Raw genomic sequence first — 21,511 nt, forward strand, 5'->3', positions numbered from 1 at the left:
AAAGCCTTGGTGTTTTACTTCACTTTCACTCCCAATTTACTAGGGATTGTTAAGACAGTTCACAATTTTCACCTTCTAATTTCTTGTCTCCTATTGTTTTCTCAAGTATAAACAACATACAATAAATTCATACATTTTACTAATTCATATTTTATATGAATTCAATTTTAATAATAAATTTAAAATTTAAGTCTAAGTTTTTGTTGTTGTTGTTTTTTAAAAAGATGACCTGTAAGGGGATCTTAACCCTTGGCTTGGTGTTGTCAGCACCACACTCAGCCAGTGAGTGAACCAGTCATCCTTATATAGGATCTGAACCCATGGCCTTGGTGTTATCAGCACCGCACTCTCCCGAGTGAGCCATGAGCCGGCCCTTAGGTCTAAGTTTTAATAATAGTATATACCCATAAAACCATCAGTCAAAATGAGATGTATAACTTACCATCCTATAACATGCCTCAAGACTGCAACAATCTAATCAATCTCTTCTACCCACCATAGGCAACTACTTTCTTCTACCCCCACACTGTAGTTTGGCCTATTCTTGGAGTGAATATAAGTGTAATCATACAGTATGCTTTCATTTGAACCTGGCTTCTTTTGCCCAGCCTGATGTTTGTGAGATTCATCTACCATGTTGTGTGTACCAGCCGTTCATTTTTATTGCAGAATAATTTTTAAGTAAACTACAGTTTTTCCACTCACCTGTTCAGAGACACATGGATTGTTCATAGCTCTTGATTGCTACGAACTAGGTAAATACCTAGGGGTAGAATATCTAGGTATAGATGTGTGCTTAAGTTTATAAGACACTGACAGATTTTTAAAGGGCTGTATGATTTTACATTCCCACAAGCACTGTATGAGTGTACTTCAAAAAGTTCATGTGAAAATGGAATTAAAATATAATATGAATCCTTCCATGAACTTTTTGAAGACCCCATGTATGTGTCAATTACTCTGAACATGGTACTATTTTTGTCAGAGCCAGAATACATGATTCCAGTAAATCCAGGGGTAGAACTGGCAAGATGTTTGCTTCTTATTCTTGTGACTTCTAGTGCTCAAAGGAATATATCTTCACCAGGGTCACAGCAATAATTCTATAAATTGGAAACAGATTGTCATCTGGCCAATTCTATCTATTCATATCATTGAATAACCACGCAAACGAGGATTATAATGTCAGTGAGGGTAACAGGCTTTTACTCTTTAAAGGAAATTATACTTTGAAATACAATGTAAAACCTAAAGTAGCATTAAGTTTGGGTCCCCTAGGTAACAGACTCTAAGAGTTCAGCATTGAGATATTTTTTAAAGAGTGTCCTAGCAATCCACCTCTGAGGAAGGGTGGGGAAGGAAGCAGGCTTGAGCAGAAGAAAAAGTTGAGCTGTGATTCTGGCCAAAGATAGTCTCAGCCATTCCTGCAGGGAGTTCTCAAGCTGAAATGGCTCTTCAGAGTTGTCCTGAGCTGAGCAGAGACGGCCAAGCTTTATGTTCCAACAGTGAGCAGTCACTGGAGGAGGGCCACACTGGGCAGAGGCATGGCCTCAGTGGAGGTAGCTCTCTGCAGAGGAAGGCACTGATGACTGAAGGCCATCTGCCTACTGCACTCCAGGGACAGTAAGACTTTTATTTCCCACATATAAGCTTATTCTTTGCTCATGCAAGATCTCCTGTGGGTCCAACAGCTCTCTAGGAGAACTCCCTTCCAAGTGAAGCCAGCGTACTTTCATCTTATGGTTCCACCATCTCAGCATTGGCTTAATCTCCTTTGCAGCCAGGCTTCTCACTCCCATCCTCCTCTGTGCCTGGATTCTCTGAGTTTAGTCTCTCAGCTTCAATTTTCCCCAGAATAAACTTTCGTCTTGTAGTGGATTGAATTATGTCCCCCTCAAACTCACTGAAGCTTGAATTGTGTCCCCCAAGTTTTATGTATTTGAAACTTGGCCCCCACTGTGACTGTTAAGAGGGTAGGAAATCCTATTATGGTAATTGAAAGGTGAAGCCTTGAAGAGGTGATTAGATGGTAGGACCAGGCAGTAGTGAATGGATTAATAATGGTGGTCAGGGGTGTGGTTCTGAGAGCTTTCAAAAGGAGAGCAGTGAGGAAATATCTCTTTGCTCTGCCATTTTCAAAATGTGACTCTGCCGTCACTGCTACCACCACCAAGACCTTCACCAGCTGTGTTCCCTGGACTTTGGGCTTCCTAGCCTCTGAAGGTGTAAGCAATAAATTTTGTTTTGTTTATGAAATATTCAGTTCCGTGTATTTTGTTATAAGCAACAGAAAAGGACTAATACACATCTCCCGTTACATTAAGAAAAACAAAGCTGCCGAGCTTCATGGCACAGGAATGAAGACATAGGTTTCTGTTTCTCCTCATTCAGAACTTCAAACAAACACTAATTTTTCTTTACTCCTTCCTTCAGTTTTTACCAGGTGCTTCAAATTCCAGAAACTTACAAAAATCTATTGGGCGGAAACAGGTAAAGTGATTCAAAGGAGAGAGGTGGCTTGCCTCTCTAAAATATTTCTTTCTGTATCAAAACTGTCAATTTTCAAAATATATTCTGAATTTGTCCACCTTGGGCATTTTCAATATTAACAAGTAAGTCTAAGTAACCATCACTGTCAATTGTAGTATTTAGATGGTCTAACTGCTTTTCCTGCACCCACATTCTACACAGAGCAACTGATTATTTAAATATGTAAATCACACCATATCCACTGCTTTTGTAAACTTCCAATGCCTTCTCATTTCATGTTGTAAAGAATTGAGATACTTAACATGAGACACAAGGCTTTACATTCTCTGGTCCCCGTCTCTCTCCTTATTCTCTATGCCCCCAGACACAAATGAGTTTCAATTCTTCGAAAAACAAAATCACCAAATTCCACATTAGGTCTATTGTACTGGTTGGTGTTCCCTGCAAGTGGAAAACTCAGCTCTGGACGTTCTTATCTTGTCAATTGGGTCAGTAAAAGGTCTGCTGCCCTATGAAGCTTCCCTAACCAGGGACGTAGGCCAGCACCTGCCCAGTCTGCTCTATCTTCCAGTCCTGCATTAGTTTCTTCACAGCACATATTGTTGATTGCAGTTGTCTTGTTCATTTATTTGTGGACTTATTTATTAGGATGAATCAGTAAATTAACAATGTGAAATATATATACAGCTTTGAAAAGGCAGTGTGAGACTTGGAGAGAAGCTAGTCAGATGATGGTACTTTTTTCCAGTGGTTGCTGATCACTCCCAGCAACTTGGGTCCTATTGCCCAGCCAAGTACCAAGGTGATCTACAAAGTCATCCTCAAAGTATGTCTGCAACTAAATATTCCCAGCTAGCCTGACAGCCAGAACCCAACATCCATCCCCCAGACTCATTCACCACAACTACACAATGTCACCAGACCATAAGAATAAAATTTAAGATGTTTTGAACCATTTTTCAGACTGCATGATAAAATAGTCTCCATCCTCAATCCCAATTGTTTGAAACTACAATATTAGAAATGAAGTCAGATTTTAACATTTTGGTTACTTTTAATATATTTGTGAACAAATACTGGTGACAACACATTTTAAATACAGGAATAACTTAGAAAAGTCATTAACTTCCTTCTGTGGCTCTACTAACCTAATTTGGCCAAAAGTGTCTCATTTTGCAAGCAATGGGTGGTGGGGAGGAGGAAAAAGGGAAGGAGATTGAAAGGGAACCAAAGGCCAGGATGCTTCATAAGTGCAGCAGTCGCTACAAGTTGGCCCAGAGGATGGAGTCTGCAGTAGCTCAGTTTCCAGCAATCTCAGCAGGACCTAGTCCTCAGAGACACAGTACTCTCCAGTGGACGAAACCTCAGCTGGAGACACAGAACTTAACACTCGCAAAACACATTCTATGGTCTGGGAGGAAGGACAAAAGTATAGCGAACTTGATGGTAATCACAGACTCAGCAGCGTCCAGGGTCATCACTGGAGGGGCGCTCTCATGCATGACCAGTGTCCTGCAAACTCGATCCAAGTTCTGAGATGTAAATGTGACCAGTCTCAGCAAACCTCCACACGGAAGAGCAGTGGGGTATAAAGGCGGCCCCCGGGCTTAGGGGACAGAGGCCCAGAAGCACCCAGAAGCCTTGGCAGGATGCTGGGGCCCAAGACTCAGAAGTTCAGACATGTCCGTCAAAGCTCCATCCACAGGCAGGGGCTGAGGATCAGGGCCTGGAGATGTGGGCGCGGTGCCCATGGAGAGATGTCTTTTGGCTGGAGCCTGGAAGGTCTGCTCCTCGGCGTCCAGTTGCTGAGCACGACGACGACGACCACGACCACGACCATGTCTGCCAGTTGACTGGCAGGGAATGTGGGCGGACGGATCCGGCTCTGGCTCCGACTTCGCGGAACAGCAGGGAACAGTGTCCCCTGGGAGCGCAGCAGCGCCGCAGGCCAATGGGCGCCGCAGCGCACGGCGCTCAAGGGCGCAGCGGCGCATCGCACCGCCAGGGGTCACAGGCCGATTGGAGTGCCGGGCCTGGCGGGAGGGGAGGTGCCTCAGGCCCAGCGCAGTTTTCCCAGGCGCTGAGTCCTCCCTCGCGGCGGTCAGCTCCGGGCTGGCCGGCGCCCCGGGCTCCGCGTGATCCACGACCGGCCGGTCCTGCCCGCGTTTCCACAGCTCGTAGCGCTCGGGTTGCAGGATGCGCACGAAGGCGTCCATGGAGAAGCTCACCCTGGCCTCCCCGCAGCTGCACTGAGACGCCGCTTTGCCATAATCCACCCATCGCGGGGTGGCGAAGTTGATGGCTTCCGCGCAGTTGAAGCCGTGGTTGAAGCCAGCGTGGTAGCCATAGGGAAACGTCACCATGAACTCTCCAGCCTCCTGAGTCATGCGATTGCAGGGAATCCCGTTCTTCCTGAGGACAGTGGGCGAGATGAGAGCCACCTTGTGCCGCAGGAAGGCCTCACAGCCTCGCGAACTCCCCAGGAAAAGCTCCCCGGCCAGGCGTTCCAGCCTCTGGCCGTGTTCTGGGGGCACCGCATACCACGTTTTGGGCTCCCCGAAGTGCAGGTAGTTGATGCTGTAAAGGTCCATGTCCTCCGTGTGCCAAGCGAAGGTGGCCTTCCACATGCCAAAGTACAGGTAGGGTGTGTTGACGCCTTCAATGACAACTCCACATTCCTGCTCCAACAGGTCCTGAATGGTTCCCAGGTGACCAAGGTTCCATTGTTTAGTGTTTTCATCAAATAAGGAGCCGCTGATGTCAGCACCATAAATTGGTGAATTGCTGAGGCGGTTCTTCCAGTATTTTCGCTCCAAATCTTCAAAATTCAAGTGTGGTGGAGTCTGATATTTTTCACTGTTTGCCAAGTGGCGATAGTCCCCCACAGTCATGGCTTTCTTCTTTTTATGGTATTGAGTAAACACACCTGCCCGCCCAGAGACCACCTGCTGGAGAGGACTGGCTATTAAGATGTCATTGATACCATCATAGTTCTGTCTGGCTTTCCATTCCTTGGGTGGAATTACCTTGGCTAGGCCAGCTCGGTGTGCACCCTGGGATTCCATGTAAGCAATATATTTATCAAAATTATTAAGTTCTTCTTTGGTTGGACGAAATATCATTATGCTACAATTTGAATTTTGAGACTTCATAGTTTCAATTTAATCAGCAGCCAACTCCCAGTGTTTAGATATACTCTAGCTAGGTGATGATGCAGGAAAATGCTACTTTAAAAAAATTGGGTTGGTGTATCTATGAGGCAGCAGGATCCACAGCCAATTTTTCAGCAATTGAGAGGATAATCTTTCCTATGTTTGTTGCTTCACCAGTAGGACTCCACCGTGGGCATCAGCCTTGTCCAGGCACTGATGGTGGCCGAATCTGCGATTCTGTTATGTTCCTCAGTTGGTGGCTGGTTCTGCCTTCTTGAGGTCAGTTGAATTACCTGGACCTCGGCAGGTGACCCAAAAGTAGCAGTGTGTCTTCAGGGCAGTGTTTAAAACAAAATCTAAAAGAAAGAATACAGAAAAATTGGAAATTAATGTTTCGAAAAAGTTATTAGGGAACTACAAATTAAATAGTGCAATGGGACACTACTGTTACAAAAAGAGGCTAAAATTTTATAAGATTGACAATACAAGTGATGGTGCGGATGTGAAACAATGGGAATTCTCATTCCTTATGAGAGAAAATAGGAAGTATTACAGTCACTTTGGAAAACCATTTGGAGAGTATTTTTAAAATTGAACATATGCATTGCTATGATCCAACTGTTCCACATGCCTAGGAAATGTGTATGGCTCTGTGCTGAAAATCACATCCAAGAATATTTATAACAATATAATTTCTATTAGCCAAATATTTAAACAACCCAAATGTTCATCAGCAGTAGAATGGATAATTGTAGTATATTATACAATGGAATACCATATAGCTATAGCAATGAAGATAAACAAAAGCTACATGAAAATACAGGAATCGATTTTATACAAATAATAAAGAGCAAGAGTATCCAGACTCAAAAGAATGCCTATTATGTGATTTAATTTATATAAATATCAAAAGGAGGCAAAGCAATCTATGTTCAAAGTCAGAGTAATGGTTATCTTTGGGAAAGACAGGTGGTTGTGGGTGGGAGCATAAAGGGGTCTCTGGAGTAAAGTTAATCCATTCAGGATCTGGGTGCTCATTACACACCCCTCACAATAACTGTGATAATTCCTCAAGTTACGATGATTTTCACAAATTTCTGTATGTTAATTTAAAAACAGAGTTTAGGGGAAAAAGTATTAAAGACTACTAAGGCATATTTCATTGCATCAAAAGGAAAAGGAAGAGTGATTGAAAATAAGTCAACTAAACATTCAATTAAAGAAGCTGGCCAGTTAGAATTAGAGGAAGGAGTAGTAAAGAAATAAAGAATAAAGATGATATGTTTCCTTAACTTATACTGTGTGACTATGTGGTATTTGCTCCCCATGGCTTGCAGAACTGGTAGCAGCCCTACACGGACCAATCTAGTGTGACAGAATTTTTCTCCATAGAGAAGTGCCATTCAAAGATATGAAGAAAGCAAATAGTAAGGTTCCAATCAGGGTTAGAGTTTTTCTAGGCAAGTGTAACTCAGGGAGAGAAGGACAAGAGCACTGTGGATTGGATGAAGGAGCAAGAGACTGATCATAATGATGGACCATTAAAAGTACCCTGAGTAAAATAGGAAATGAAAACATGAGGGTGGTTAAGGACAGTGAAATAGTATTTGATTCATGAAATTTGATAAATTTCTCCATTTGGTCAAATAATTCTGTAAGAACACTAGGAAATGTAAGCTAGAAAAAGAATGGGATGCTCGAAACAGATTTTTTAAACTAGGGGCAGTTTTTACCAGAGTGCTTATTTTGTTAATATCTTGAAATCTTCCCCAGTTTTGATTTTATGCCACTAATCTTCAAACTATTTCCCTCTTCCCACATTTTGTCTTCCAAAATTTCCCTTGCTTCTCTGTTCTTAAATTCCACCCCTTCCTGAGTGGATGATCTTGACCCTTTATCTTCCTTACTGCCCCGACAAAACACGGTATCTTCTTTCATCCCCTGTAGTTCTCTTTTGTCACTTATCCCTTCTACCTCATATAATGTGAATAGCAAGAGTCACCTTTATTTAGCACTTCATTTTTCCAGGCCTTTTATTAAGCATTTTATCTATAGTATTCCATTCAAACCTCACAACTAATCTATGAAGTTGGTTCTATCATTATCCCCATTTCACACAGGAAGAAACCAAGGTATAGAGAAATTTTTGTTTAACTCAATAGCTTGTGTTTTCAATCTTTAGAGTTATGTCTAGACTTGACTTATTATAAAAGTATTTTGAGAACATGATTTGTCTCTTGTTCATTGTATTCTCCAAAGGATCTTTGTACCTTATATATTGCAGGCACTCAAAAAACAGCTGTGGCTATTTGGCACACACTGCCCTCTCTCTCCTCTTGGTTATACCTCATCTTTCTTCCTGCTTCCCTAGAAGGATACTCTCCTCTCAAGGGCTAATCTCTCCATTTGAACTTTTAAAATCAACACCACCCATTTGCTCTAGAACTATGGTCAATTAAATAATCATTATCATCTTTGTCTTTATTAACTCATCAGTCATCAATCTCTTTTCTGATTTAAGCTACTGTCCTTTCTCCTGCCTTCCTCTCAGTACCAGACATGTCAAACACATAAATGAAGATAGTCTATATTTATGAACCCATTTCCTCCTCTGTCTCCTTCTGGTTCTCCCCCCACCTTTCTACTAAAATTGCCCTCTGCAAATCATCAAATTGCCTCCCAAATGCTGCTCCAGGGGTTACACTTTACCTCTCCACTGGTTCATAGAACACGTTCTCCTTCCTCCTTAAAGTTCTCTGACCTCGGGGCACTGATATTCCCTCTTAACTCTAGTTCTTCTCTTTGTCCTTGGTTCTGTCTTCTCTTCCTACCAAATAAATGCAGACCTATCTCAAAGCTCTATTCTCATCCCTCTTAGTTATCTTTCTCCCTTTAAATTTACCATGTATGTTCATGGCTTTTGTTCATACTGCACGCTCCCCCTTTAAATGTGTTGTCATGACTCTCTAAGGCTGACTCTCTCCTAAGCTTCTGCTTTCCTTCATCTCGGGCAGCCCACTCAGCCCATGAAATTCAACCTGTTAGTACAAATTGAACATTTTGCTCCTGAAACTAATCTTCTCCTTTAGATGTCTTTATTTCTACCATTGATAATACCGTTATCCTACTCACCATTGACTACGTTACATTTCCCTCTCCCCAAACATATGGACAATGACTGTCAGAGGATCCAACAGTAGTCTACTGTGAGACTCCCAAGGATATTTGTACACCCCAGAGAGATTTCCTGTGATCTTCTTATCATCCTTATATAAGAAACCAAGGATCCATCTTGCCTTCCTCTCCTACTTATAGCTGTCACCACTCAAGCTAGACCTTGAGGATCTACAAGTGCTATGATTACCAGTATCATGTGATAGTCTCCCTATCTCACCCTAATTCTTTAATCTTAAAAATTATTCTACAATGATTTTATTTTAAATTCTTTATAGTTTTTGGAATATGTCATAAGATATTTCATTCTTTCTACTTGAAAACTTGCTCTAAAGAAATACAAAAAGTGAGACAATTTAGAAGGACAGTTAAATATCAGAAACAAATTCTTATTGAATATACAATTAAAATAAGCTTTGAGTTGAGCACTTTGTATTTTTTTTAACTTTTATTGAATCATAATTGATTATACATATTTTGGGGATTCAATGTTGACATATGTTGATCAAATCAATATTACTAGCACATATATTATTACGAACCATACTTATTTTTATGCCCCTTGTCCAATCTCTCCCTATTCCCTTCTCCTTCCCCCTCTCCCCTCTAATTACCCTAGATTTCTTCTCTCCCTCTGAAAGAGTAATGTTTACTCTGTTGATTTGTTGCCTAGATGATCTGTCCAATGCTGAGAGGTGTGTTCAGGTCCCCCAACATTATTGTAGAACAGATCTTCTGTCACTGTGGAATGGGCTTTGTGGAGAGAGACATCCTCTTTTCTTTGGTCTCTGCTGGTGACTCTTCTTGTGTCAATGCACTCCTGTTGCTGGTGGACCATCTGGGTGGTGGTTGTGGAATCTAGCCACTTTCACACAGCTGTGGTTATTGTGATGTTTTTGGCATGCTCCTTCGCACTGGCAGTGTGCCTGGTTGTGGGAAGGAGGTCTGGTCCTTGGCTCCATACCTCAGATCCCCAGGCAGTCCCAAGGCACTGGCAGTGTGCCTGGGCTGGAACTAATTTTTCATCCTTTGCTTACTTCTAAAATGGGGGAACTTCCTGTGGGGAACAGTACTTGAGCTGTGTGATTTAGCTAAATTGCTGCTTTGCTGCTGATTCCCTAGGCAAGGCTTTTTGTGCAGATCAGGTTTTAATGGTTGACGTTATAGGTTCTTCTGGCTCTCCAGAGACCTGGTGCACCTGGGTTGTGTAGAAACTCTGGTCTGGGCCTGTGTCTTTTCATCAAACTGCATCCCATGCAATTCTATATTCCTGACAAGTCTCCTCTGATGGTCCTGTGCTGATTGGGGTGCCAGTCAGCTGTCCTTGCTGTGTCCCCTGGTGGGCTCCATCTCCCCCACTGCCTGTGCTGCAAACACTTCCCATGAGATGGGCCATGCACTGGTCCCTTGTGATGACTCACTGGCCTCTGAGTGACTCCTTGTTTTCAGTTGTCTGTGGCTCCTCACTCCTATGTGGGTCCACGGGAACCCTATTAGTGCTCTTGCTGGCCTGGGGGCCACCATGGCCCTCTTCTCCCCTGCTGCCTCCATGCAATTTCATCCAAAAGGCACAACTGCAGCTTTTGCCTGCTCCTGCTCTGTGCACTCAGCAGCTCCAGCCTTAAAGCAGCCACAGCACAAAATGGTGGGAGCAGTTCTTTCTTTCTCTCATTGCTTCTCCCACCTTCACGCACTCCATAGGTCTCTCCTCCTTGTCCCCTGAACTCTAGTGCCCCCCGGCTTGGCTGCTGTTGCTTTTTAATAGTTGTGAATTGGTTGATTTGTGGGAGAGAGTGATGCTGGGGACCGTCTATTCTGCCATCTTGACCCTCCTTTCTGTATCTGTTTTATAAACTAAATTATTTTCTTTCTACTTTGCTAAGGATTCTAGGAATAATGAGGCAATGTTTGCTTTTATATATAGGTTTCAGATGTTGCACATCAAAAGGAAATACTCTGATTTTATAAGTGTATTTCTGTCCTCAAAACAAAACTGCTCAGAGAACAGACCAATAGTTACTAGAGGTGGGAAAGGGGGATGGGGTGGGGAGTTAGGGAGTCATTGGGTAAAGGACATGATGAATAATTATGATTTGTAATGATAAACATGCTAATAATATTGATTTGATCATCACATACCGTGCGCAAATACTGACAGTCAATTCCATACCCCATAAATATATATAGTCAAAAATAAATACATTTTTTAGGAAAAAGAAAATTGCCCAGAAATTGCCAGGTACTGTGATCCTTCAGTGATCCAGCGAAATGTGTCACTTCTCTGAGTCCGAAATGGTTGCTTTTACCGTGAGACTGCCTTCTTGCTTCCTTCAATTGTAACCACAGATACCAGTATAGAATAAATACCCCGTCACTTCAGATACTCTTCCATTCTATCCTTATCCATGGTAACCACAGTAACATGGAATTCTTTAAAGTCTTCAGCTAAGGAAATTTAAAAGTTCTGACAACTGAAGAAATGTATCTTCTTATCAGAATGATTTTAAAAATAATAATACTTGGTCCCTTAAACTTGATGGATTTCTGGAAATTAGAAAATCTTTCTTCCATGTATTTTAAAAATAATGGCTCCTAAGCTTCCCCAGTGTGTGTGTTTGGAGGGGGCAGGTTTGAACTGGGGAAGGTGAGAAGTGAAGTTCAGTAGCCCTTTCACTGCAGCCCCTGCTCAAATTGTCAGACAAGACAAGAGGAGAGACTTTTTGTCTTTCATACTGCATACATATTTCAACTCTATTACTTCAAATGGGGGGATTGTTGAATGCGTCAGACATTAGTCATTGTTTTTTCTGACAGGCAATCATATAAATATTGTTTAATAAAAAAATTCGTTCCAAGTTAGAAAATCTACTTACCATTCATTGAAAATAATTTACAACTATAATATTTGATAGCTGAAAAAATGTTTTGTGGTGATAAGTGATTCAACTTTTCCCCTATTATTGGACAGTAATTTTCACTTTTCCACAATTATTACTAATTACTTTTACTTAAATATTTATTCCATATTTCAGTATCTAAAACAGTACGCCCAGTAAAATATGGTTGAATGAACAAAATTCCTTAGATTACTTATAAATGGAATTACTTTAATGTAGAATTTAAATGTTTTAAGGTCTTTAACACATATTGCCAAAACTTGCCAGAAAGAACATACATCTTTCATCCTCAGCATTGAGCAACACTACTTTGAAAATTTTTTTTACTAATTTAGTAAGTTAAAAAGTGTAGCTCAGGGCCAGAGTGTGGTGCTGATAACACCAAGGCCACGGGTTCGGATCCCTATATGGGGATGGCTGGTTTGCTCACTAGGGAGAGCGTGGTGCTGACAACACCAAGTCAAGGGCTAAGATCCCCTTACCGGTCTTCTTTTTAAAAAAATAAAAAATAAATAAAAAGTGTAGCTCAAGTTTTAATTACATTTCTTGAATTACCACTAAGGTTAATTTTTTTTTCATGAGTATTAGCCACTTGCATTTCATTGCATGTATTGGTTAATACCCTTCATCCATTTTTCTCTAATAGGGTCCTAGTGTGTTTTCTCATCTACTTATACAAACATTTTACATATGCCTTATATGAATATTTTATATATTTTATTTACATAGTACATGAACATTTTACATATTACTTATATGAATATTTTACATATTAAACCCTTCGTTGATATGTTGTTTTTTCCCAGTTTGTTAATACAAAATGTTTTTGACATATTTCTATGTTTATGTTGTTGAATCTATCTTTTCCTTTAATATCTTTTGTATCTTTTATGTTTAGAAAGTTACTTCCGCATGTAGAGGCAGATAAATCTTATCTTACAGTTTTTTCCTCTTTATATGTTAATTGTTACTGTGATGCTGATTTAATTACTTTTAATTCTGTTTGGGGGTGTTATTAAATTGTTTTTGTGGGTATTGGTGTGAGAATGGGTATAAGGAGGATATAAATCTTATTCCTGCTTCTTTACAGATGACTTCTTTGTTCATTGTGTGTGCAGTTTATTTTTGTGCTTTTTTTGTTTGTCTTTTTTTTTTTTCTCTCTTTCTCTCTCTAAGTTTATAGGAGCTTTTCTTTGTCCTGATGTTCTTAAATTTTATCAATCTTAAAAATCAGATTCTTTAATTTTAGAAATTTTTTCCAGTTACTTTTTTGATAACTTCCTCTACTCTTTTTCTTCTGTGCATCAACTCCTGTTGTTTGGATATTGGAACTCTCATGGATTGGAACTCTAATTTTTGTTATTTTTTCCTCTCAATTTTTTATCCCTTTATCACTAAACTTTCTCTTCTGGAAAATTTCCTCATCTTTATCTCCCAAATCTCCTTCTATTTGTCTTTTTCACTTCTCCTATAAGTTTTTAAATTTCCAATGGGTCATTTCTGTTCCCTTAGTGTTTTCATACACTGTATGTAGATTTTTTTTTCTTTCTTTCTTATTGTCTTGTTATTGTTTCATGGGTGCATTTCTTCTTTTATCTCTCTGGAAATACTAAAATATTAATGGTTTCTGGAGTTTTGTTTTTCTCTCTTCTGTTTCTTTGAAAAATTGCTTTTTGGTCTTTTTTTTTTTTTTTTTTTGCTTTGATCTCTATCTTTCATGTTTAAGACTTTCCTCAAATGTCTGGTGGTTCTTAGTAGTTGGCTCATATGTAAAGGTAAAGCACAAAAAGTCTGATATGAAGATCAGTGTGCATGTATGGGTTTGGTGATTATGCTTCCCTGCACAGTGATCTGGCTGGGCTGTTTCCTAGGTGAAGCCCTGGTTCTGGGATCTCTAGAGCTGGTCATATTCAACAACGAAAGAGCCTCCAATCTTTCTCCTGGAAGGGACAGCTTTGGCTTCCTCACCAAATGGGAGAAAAAAGGCCTAAGAGTTCCAGTATCCAACTTGTAAAGTTCACTTAATCAGTTTATTTTTGCCTATAACAACCACACTCTCAACAGTTGCTGGAAATTCCCAGTCCATAGACCACCTTTTTCACCTACTCGAGAAAATGAAGCTCAGTCTTCTTCCAGAGTGAGAGAGGGGCAATTTACCCAGCTGCTCAGAGAAAAGGTGGGGATCTGGGGCTCTAACTGCTTTTTAGACTTTCAACAAATCCTCCTTAATGTCATTTTAATCACCATTTCCAGAGGTACCTAATGTCATGACATCCTAAGCCTTTCAGAGTAGAGGCAACTGTGTTGCTTCTCAGCTTTCCTCATTTCCAATTTAGGATTCAACTTTCCAGGGTTTGATAAATCAGTTTATGCTTGTCCATCTGCTTTCCAACTTTCAAAATTTTGCCACTATCATGTTTCTCTCATTTACCATTTTCTATCTTTGTAAGTCTATTTATTAAAACAAAAATCCTGTTACTGTCACTTTAGTGGATTTCTGGAGGGACTAAATGATTGTGTTTAAAACACCATTTTTATTGCTTCTTTTTTTTCCCAAACATATCTCTCAATAGTTTCTTACATGAACTCTTTAGTCAAATACTCCTAGTCATTGCCCTTAACTTGATGCTCTCTCTCACTCACTTTCCTTCTCTCTCCCTTCTCTTTTCGAATTTATAAACCTACCTTCCAGATCAATCTGAGGCTCTCCTACATAAGGGATTCTCTACCAACCCCAGACTTTGGCAAGGATTCTGTTCTCTACAGTCCATGGATCCTATTTGCCTGGGCCTTTTATTTGATGCTTAATACAAACGGCTGATGTGGGAGCTCTCAAGAATGTCCTTGACAGGCAGCTTTCATCTCTAATGGGCACTTGCCCAAGGTAATAAATCTCTTCTATGAGATGTGCTTGCTTCTCTCTCCAAGATATCTGCATGTCCCTTCCCCACAAGCTTCCCTTCTTGATAAGCTACTCTAGCAAGGAAAGACAAAAGGGTGACTTTCCTGTACCCGCTGTGCCTACAAATGCCAACATTAGGAGTGGACTTCCTATTTAGGAACACCCAGAAGGAGTAGGGATATAAAGGAGAAAGACACATGGCAGGAAGTATTAGGTACAAACAAAACAGATTAAATTGTGACATAAAACCCAGAGACTGGAATTTGGCCTTTAAATCCAGCAACTTAAAGATCACATTAAGATTTTCTATGATATATAATAAATTGAGCATGGGACTATTAACATTGCTCGAGTCATCTCTATTTATTTTATCTTTTTCATGGATATTATGGCAGTAAGAGTAGTATCTGGCAGCAGAGAGATGCAGGACCCAGAAGTCTTCTTGAACCCATCTACAAAGACACAACACCCTACTGAGTTTTGAGGCAACTTCTACTATGTATTTATTTGAATTGTCAATACATTTTAAATACATTTCTTGAGTAGCATGTAATCCTGGTTCTTAGACTCTCCAAGAGATTTTTTAAACTACCCAATACTTTTTAAAAAATCCCCTTTGGCTTAAACTAAATAGAACAAATTCCATAGTGTGCAACTAAAGAGCCACTACATTTCCCCTCCCTCACTCCCACTCCTCAAAGGCAATCACTCACGTATTTTAGCTGTCTCTTCTGTTTTGTTTTTCCTGTATTTCTAGATTTTTCCATTTTAAATATTGTAGACACTCATACTATAAAAGCTGCGAATTTAGATCACTTATGTCCCATCCCAACATGCATAGACTTTCCCTATCCCTCTCAAATTTTTTTGAGCTATATCAATTTTTTTTTGTTAAATCAAAAGTCTCCATTTTTACCATGTAAAATTAGTCACAGCTGGGTCATGTAGTATACTATGATTGAACTGCCATTCATAAATTTTTATTTATCCTATAATTAATAACTGCCTTATTCTTTCATTTGCTGGGTTTTATACATTTATTTCCAGAAATGTAAATCTCTTCTAAATGCACAAAACACATCAGTTACTGAATCAGATTTTTCCTAGAAATATTCTTCCTGGAGCCCTCACATGAATACTTGAATCTGGACTGGTTATCCTTTAGGCTGTTCCACAGCCTGCATCCCGAGGTTTCTATTCACTATAATGCTGGGGAATCCCTTTGCCTCTCTACTATGTTAGATACCCTAATTCCCCTCTGCTCCCCCATCTTTGTCTCTTTCCTGACTTACTCCCTTGTGTTGGCAGAGTATTATCTGCCAGGAACATCCTCGGAAGCTTCATAAGAGATTTATTAAGTAGCTCACACATTCTCCAGGACAACCAGAGACCAGGTTTTGGAGATTGTGTATATAGGAACAATACTTGAATTATCCAACAAATTGTACTGAGGTATTCCTATACCTCCTCTGGTCATAGGCACCAAAGACTCTGAGTAAGGGGCATTTCCAACTAGAATCTAAGCTACTGCTGCCTCTAACAGTCTCTCACCACCCTCCTCCAAGAACAGATCCTTTGAAAAATCTGCTTCCTCACATTTCATCGAATTGAGGTCTTCCACAGGAGTGTCTGATTAGAAGAGTCTAGGTCATATATCTATATCTTTGCTGCAGTAGATGCTGAATAACTGAGTTCTGACTTCAGCTTTGGTGAGGCAGTCATCATAATGTGGGGAATATTGTCTCAAATATAAAAAGGGAATTATAAAGTTATTAGGTGGCCACAAATAGTATAACTGTCTACCAGAGTTTGCATGTCTGAAATGCCTTTGTTCTACCCTCATCTTTTTCTTTAAGCATTCTGAAGACATTGTTCCATTGAATTCTAGCTTCTAGAAAGCCAAAACCAATCTGTTTTTGATCATTTTTGTACATGTTTGTACTCTTTGAACACTTTTAAGACATTCCTCTGCTCCTTATTTTCTAAAATCTCATTATGATTGGTTAAGTCTTTTTTGTCAACTATTGTGCTAGACCTTCCAATGCAGAAATTCATGTTCTTCGTCGCTGTGAAATTCTTATATCATTTCTTTGATGTATTCCTTCCCACTCCATTTTCAGTTCTCTCTCTCTCTCTCTGGAATACAATTAGCTGGATATCAAACCTCTTGACTGATTCTCTAATTTTCATATCTTTGTTCTCCTATTTTTCACTGTTTTATATTTCTTATCATTTATTTTTAAAACATTTAATCAATTATTTTTAATTTCCAAAAATTCTTTTTGTTCTATTCTCTGAACATTCCCTTTATTATAAATAAGTTTCTGATATTTTCCATGGCTGCAGATTTTCTCTTCTTTTTAGTAGTACAGGAATTTTTCAAGTTTCATTTGCTCTCTACATTGTGTCTGTTTCCTCTGAATTCACCCTTCCAGGATGTTTTGGGTTCTGTCTTTCATGTTAAATGTTTTCCTCATATATCTAGTTTTTCCTGCTTGTATTTAAGTCAGGCATTAAGTAGTTGTGTTTGCTATGCGTTACTGGTGGGCTTCACTGAGAGTGCTCTGACAAGAATCTAGTAATTTCCCGTGGGGATAAGGGCACCTGTCAGTATCTGAAGGGAAGAATATAAGGAAAAGGCTCTAAATTTATATACGTATCTCATTTGAAATTGAGACCCAGGAATTTATGATATCTGAGTTTTTGAGAAATATATAACAAAAACCAGCATCCCAACCAGCCAGAATTGACACCTTAATATTTTACATTTGCTTCAAGTAGTTTTTTAAAAATAACTTTATTGAGATATAATTTACACAGCACAAAATCCATCCATTTTTAAGTGTACACTTCCAAGGTTTCTTGTATATTTACAGAGCTATTGCAACCATCACCACAAACTAATTTTAGGACATTTCCATCACTCCAAAAAGAAACTTTGTTCCCATTTGCAGTCATAGCCCATTTCAACCCCCAACTCCAGGCAACCACAAATCTACTTTCTATCTTTATAGATCTGCCTATTCTGGACATTTAATATAAACAAAATCATGACATGTCTTTTGCGTCTAGCTTCTTTCACTCAACATATTTTTGCGATTTATCCACCTTGTCGTATGTATCAGTATTTTGTTTCTTTTATGGCCAAACAATATTCTATAGTGTGGATGTACCACATTTTACCTACCCATTCATCAGTTGGTGGACATTTGGGTTGTTTTCATTTGGGGGCTATTATGAATAATGATGTTATGAACATTCATGTATAGGTCTATGTGTGGACATGTTTGTATTTCTCTTGGTAGATACCTAGGAGTGGAGTTACTGGGTCATATGATAACTCTCTATTTAACATTTTGAGAAATTGCTACAGTTTTCCAATCTAACGGCAACATTTTACATTTCCACCAGCAATATATGAGGTTTCCAATTTCTCAACATCCTTACCAACACGTGTTATCCTTTTCATTACAGCAATTCTAATGGGTATGAAGTAGTAATCATTGTGGTTTTGATTTTCATTTCCTTAATGACTAATGAACATCTTTGAGCATCTTTTGATATACTTATTGGCCATGCACATATCATTTTGGAGCATTTTCTATTCAAATCCTTTGCTCAGTTTTAGATTTTATTTGTGTTCTTAATACTGAGTTGCAAGAGGTCTTTATATATTCTGCTTACAAGTCACTTACTGGATATATGATTTGAAAATATTTTCTCTAGGTCTGTGGGTTTTCTCTTTACTTTCTTGACTATTTCTTTCGAAGTGCTCAAGTTTTGAATATTGATGAAGTCCAACTTATCAATTTTTGTTGTTGCTTGTGCTTTTGGTTTTGTGTCTAAAAAATTATTGCCTAGTCACAAAGATTTTTCTTATGTTTTCTTCTAAATGTTTTATAGTTTTAGTTTACATTTAGGTCTGTGATCAATTTTGACTTAATTTTGTGTATGGGGTGAGGTAGAGATCCAAATTCATTCTTTTGTAAGTGGATATTCAGTTGTTCCAGTACTACTTGTTGAAGTCTATTTATTCCTTATTGAATTGTCTTGAAACTTTTGTTGAAAACTAATTGACTATAAATGCAAGGGCTGATTTTGGACTTTCAATTCTATTCCATTGAACCATATATCTATCCTTGTACCAATATCTTATTACAGCTCTGTAGAAAGTTTTGAAATAGGGAAGTGCAAGTCCTTCAAATTGTTCTTCTTTTTCAAGATTATTTTGGCTATCCTGGGTCCTTTATATTTCCATATGAATTTCTGGATCAACTTTTAGTTTCTGGGGGGAAAAAGCCAGAAAGAATTGGGATAGGAATTGCTCTGAATCTGTAGATCAATTTGGAGAGTATTGCTATCTTAACAATATTAAGTCTTCTGATCCATGGACATGGAATGTCTTTCCATTTATCTAGCTCTTATTTAACAATGTTTTACAGTTTCCAGTGTAGAAGTCTTACACTTCTTTTGTTATATATATTCCTAAGTATTTTATTCTTTTGGGCATTATTGTAAATAGAACTGTTTTCTCAATTTTGTTTTCAGATTGTTCATTGCTATTGCATACAAATCAATTGATTTTTGTATACTGACCTTATATCCTGCAACCTTGCCAAACTTTTTTTTTAGCTCTAGTGGATTTTTTAGCAGGTCCCTTAGGATTTTCTATATATAAGATCATGCCATTTGTCATGACAGTATTGTTCATAACATCATAAAGACAGTTTTATTTCTTCCTTTCCAATCCAGATGTCTTTTTTTTTCCCTTGCCTAATTGCCCTGGCTAGAACCTTCTGTGTAATGTTGAATAGAAGCAGTGAGAACTGACATTCTTAAGGATCTTGTTCCTGCTTCAAATACTTTTAAATAGAAGAAATAAATATTTAAAATGAAGTGGAAGTTCCTTTCTGATCCAGATCCTAGATCCCATTCCCTTTCTCCCTCCCCATAAGCAACTATACTTATGAATTGGGTGCACTTTTCGTGTGTGTGTGTGTCTGTGTGTCTATGTGTATGTCTGTGTGTGTTTATTTTTTTGTGTATCTGCTATTTTTATTTTATATAAATAATTTTATACCAAATACTATTTTCTGCAGTTTTTCAACTCAGCATTAAGTTTCAAGGTATGTTCATACATACAGATACATATATACATACAAATATATACATACACACATACACTATATATAGTCTGTTATAAAAATACATTTTATTGGTGTATTTTCCTATTGATGGGTATTTACATTACTTCCAGTGTTCCTATTACAGACAGTGATGTATGAAAAACCTTTTACATGTGTCCTTTTGGTTACATGTGATCATTTATTAGGGTATTTTGTAGTATCATTTCTAAGTGATATAGAAACTACATTTTGTATCTTACTAGCCAATGTCAAATTGTTTACCTAATGCTTAGTCTCATTAATATATCTACTAACAGAATAGGAGAGTTTCTGTTTCTCCACACCTCCAGGTGCACTTGATAATGTCGACTTTTTAGTTGTTGGCAATTTGATTGGTAAAATAATTTATCTCCTTTTATTTTATAAGTACTATTAATATGCCTGTTTACTGTTGAAGTCAAATACTTTTTCATTGATTTCCTGATCTTTTGTGAGTTTCAGTTTTGTGCATTACCAATTATATCTTTTGCTCAATTTTTCATTATATTGCTTTTCTTTTACTATTCATTTGTAAAAGTTATTTAAATGTTTGGAGTATTAAATCTCTGTCTATAGTATTGTTGTAAATACTTTATCCTACCCACCACCTCCATTTAAATTATTTATGGTGGGATTTTTAGATATTTTGAAAAAAATCAAATGTAATCAAATTTATTAATCTTTTCCATTACGATTTCTGCTTTTATATCCTGTTTAAGTAATCTCTTCTTTGAGGTCACAAAAATCATACTTTCTTGTAATTGTTCTAATTTCTTTGGCTTTCATTTTTATTTGTTTCACCCATTTAGAAAATTGTCTTATTGTTGTTGGAAGACAGGGGCCTATGTTTTTGCATTTTACATTTGAGATTTTTGTTCAGAAATCCAGTTATCACCATTTTCCTTACTGAGTTGAAGTCCTCCTCTCTCATATGCCAAATTACAATATAAGCATGGATTTCTTTCTAAACTCTCCATCTGATCCATTGATTTATTTGTACATATCTGTGCCAATACTATACTGTTTTAATTACAATAACTTTATACTTAATATTGATGGTTGGTAAGGCAAGTTCCCATGTACTTATTAACCTTTTTAAAGAATTAATTGGGCTAGGTTTATAGAGTTAAACTTCAGTATTCATTTTAGAATAAATCTGTCAAGTTCTATAAAAATCACTTTGATTTGAATTGCAATTGCATTGAAATTAAAGAAAAATTAGGGATAAATTTTCATAGCTCCTATATTAAGCATTCCCACCTACTAACTGGTATGTTTCACCATTCATTCAAATCTCATTGTGTGTTTGTCAATAAACTTTCAGAATTTTATCCATAAAGATAATGTATCTATTTCCTTGGATGTATCCTCAAGAACTTTATAACTTCACGTGTGCTGTAAATGGATGCTTTTTTGCATTTTTTATTTATTGATCTTATATACCTTTTTAAACCTTATACCTCTTATTTCCTATTAGTTCCACTATCTTGACTATTGATTCTAAAATTTTCCATGTAGATGATCATATTTTCTGGAAAAAAACACAAAAAAATTATATCTCTTCTTTTGATAATACTCAATCTCTTATTTTATTTTGGAGCTGGGCAGAAATGGAAGTATTAAATAACTAGATATAATCTCCAGTAAAATGCTGAGTGTTGAATGAATTAGTAGAAATTCTACACTTACTCAGATCTTAATAAGAGTAGTTCTAAACTTTAACATTAGGTT

The 21,511-nt window shown here is 38.1% G+C and overlaps 1 protein-coding gene across 1 annotated transcript; it reads right to left on the minus strand.

Moving 5' to 3' along the window:
- Positions 1–4,097: 4,097 nt before the first annotated feature.
- On the minus strand, positions 4,098–5,651 carry KDM4D (lysine demethylase 4D; the record flags this gene model as incomplete). The annotated part of the gene is made up of 1 exon (XM_063094840.1): positions 4,098–5,651. A coding segment is annotated over one exon (1,554 nt), but the record flags the coding sequence as incomplete, so codon positions are not given.
- Positions 5,652–21,511: the final 15,860 nt, after the last annotated feature.

Source organism: Cynocephalus volans, chromosome 4, assembly GCF_027409185.1.
Source record: "Cynocephalus volans isolate mCynVol1 chromosome 4, mCynVol1.pri, whole genome shotgun sequence".
NCBI classification, from domain to species: domain Eukaryota; kingdom Metazoa; phylum Chordata; class Mammalia; order Dermoptera; family Cynocephalidae; genus Cynocephalus; species Cynocephalus volans.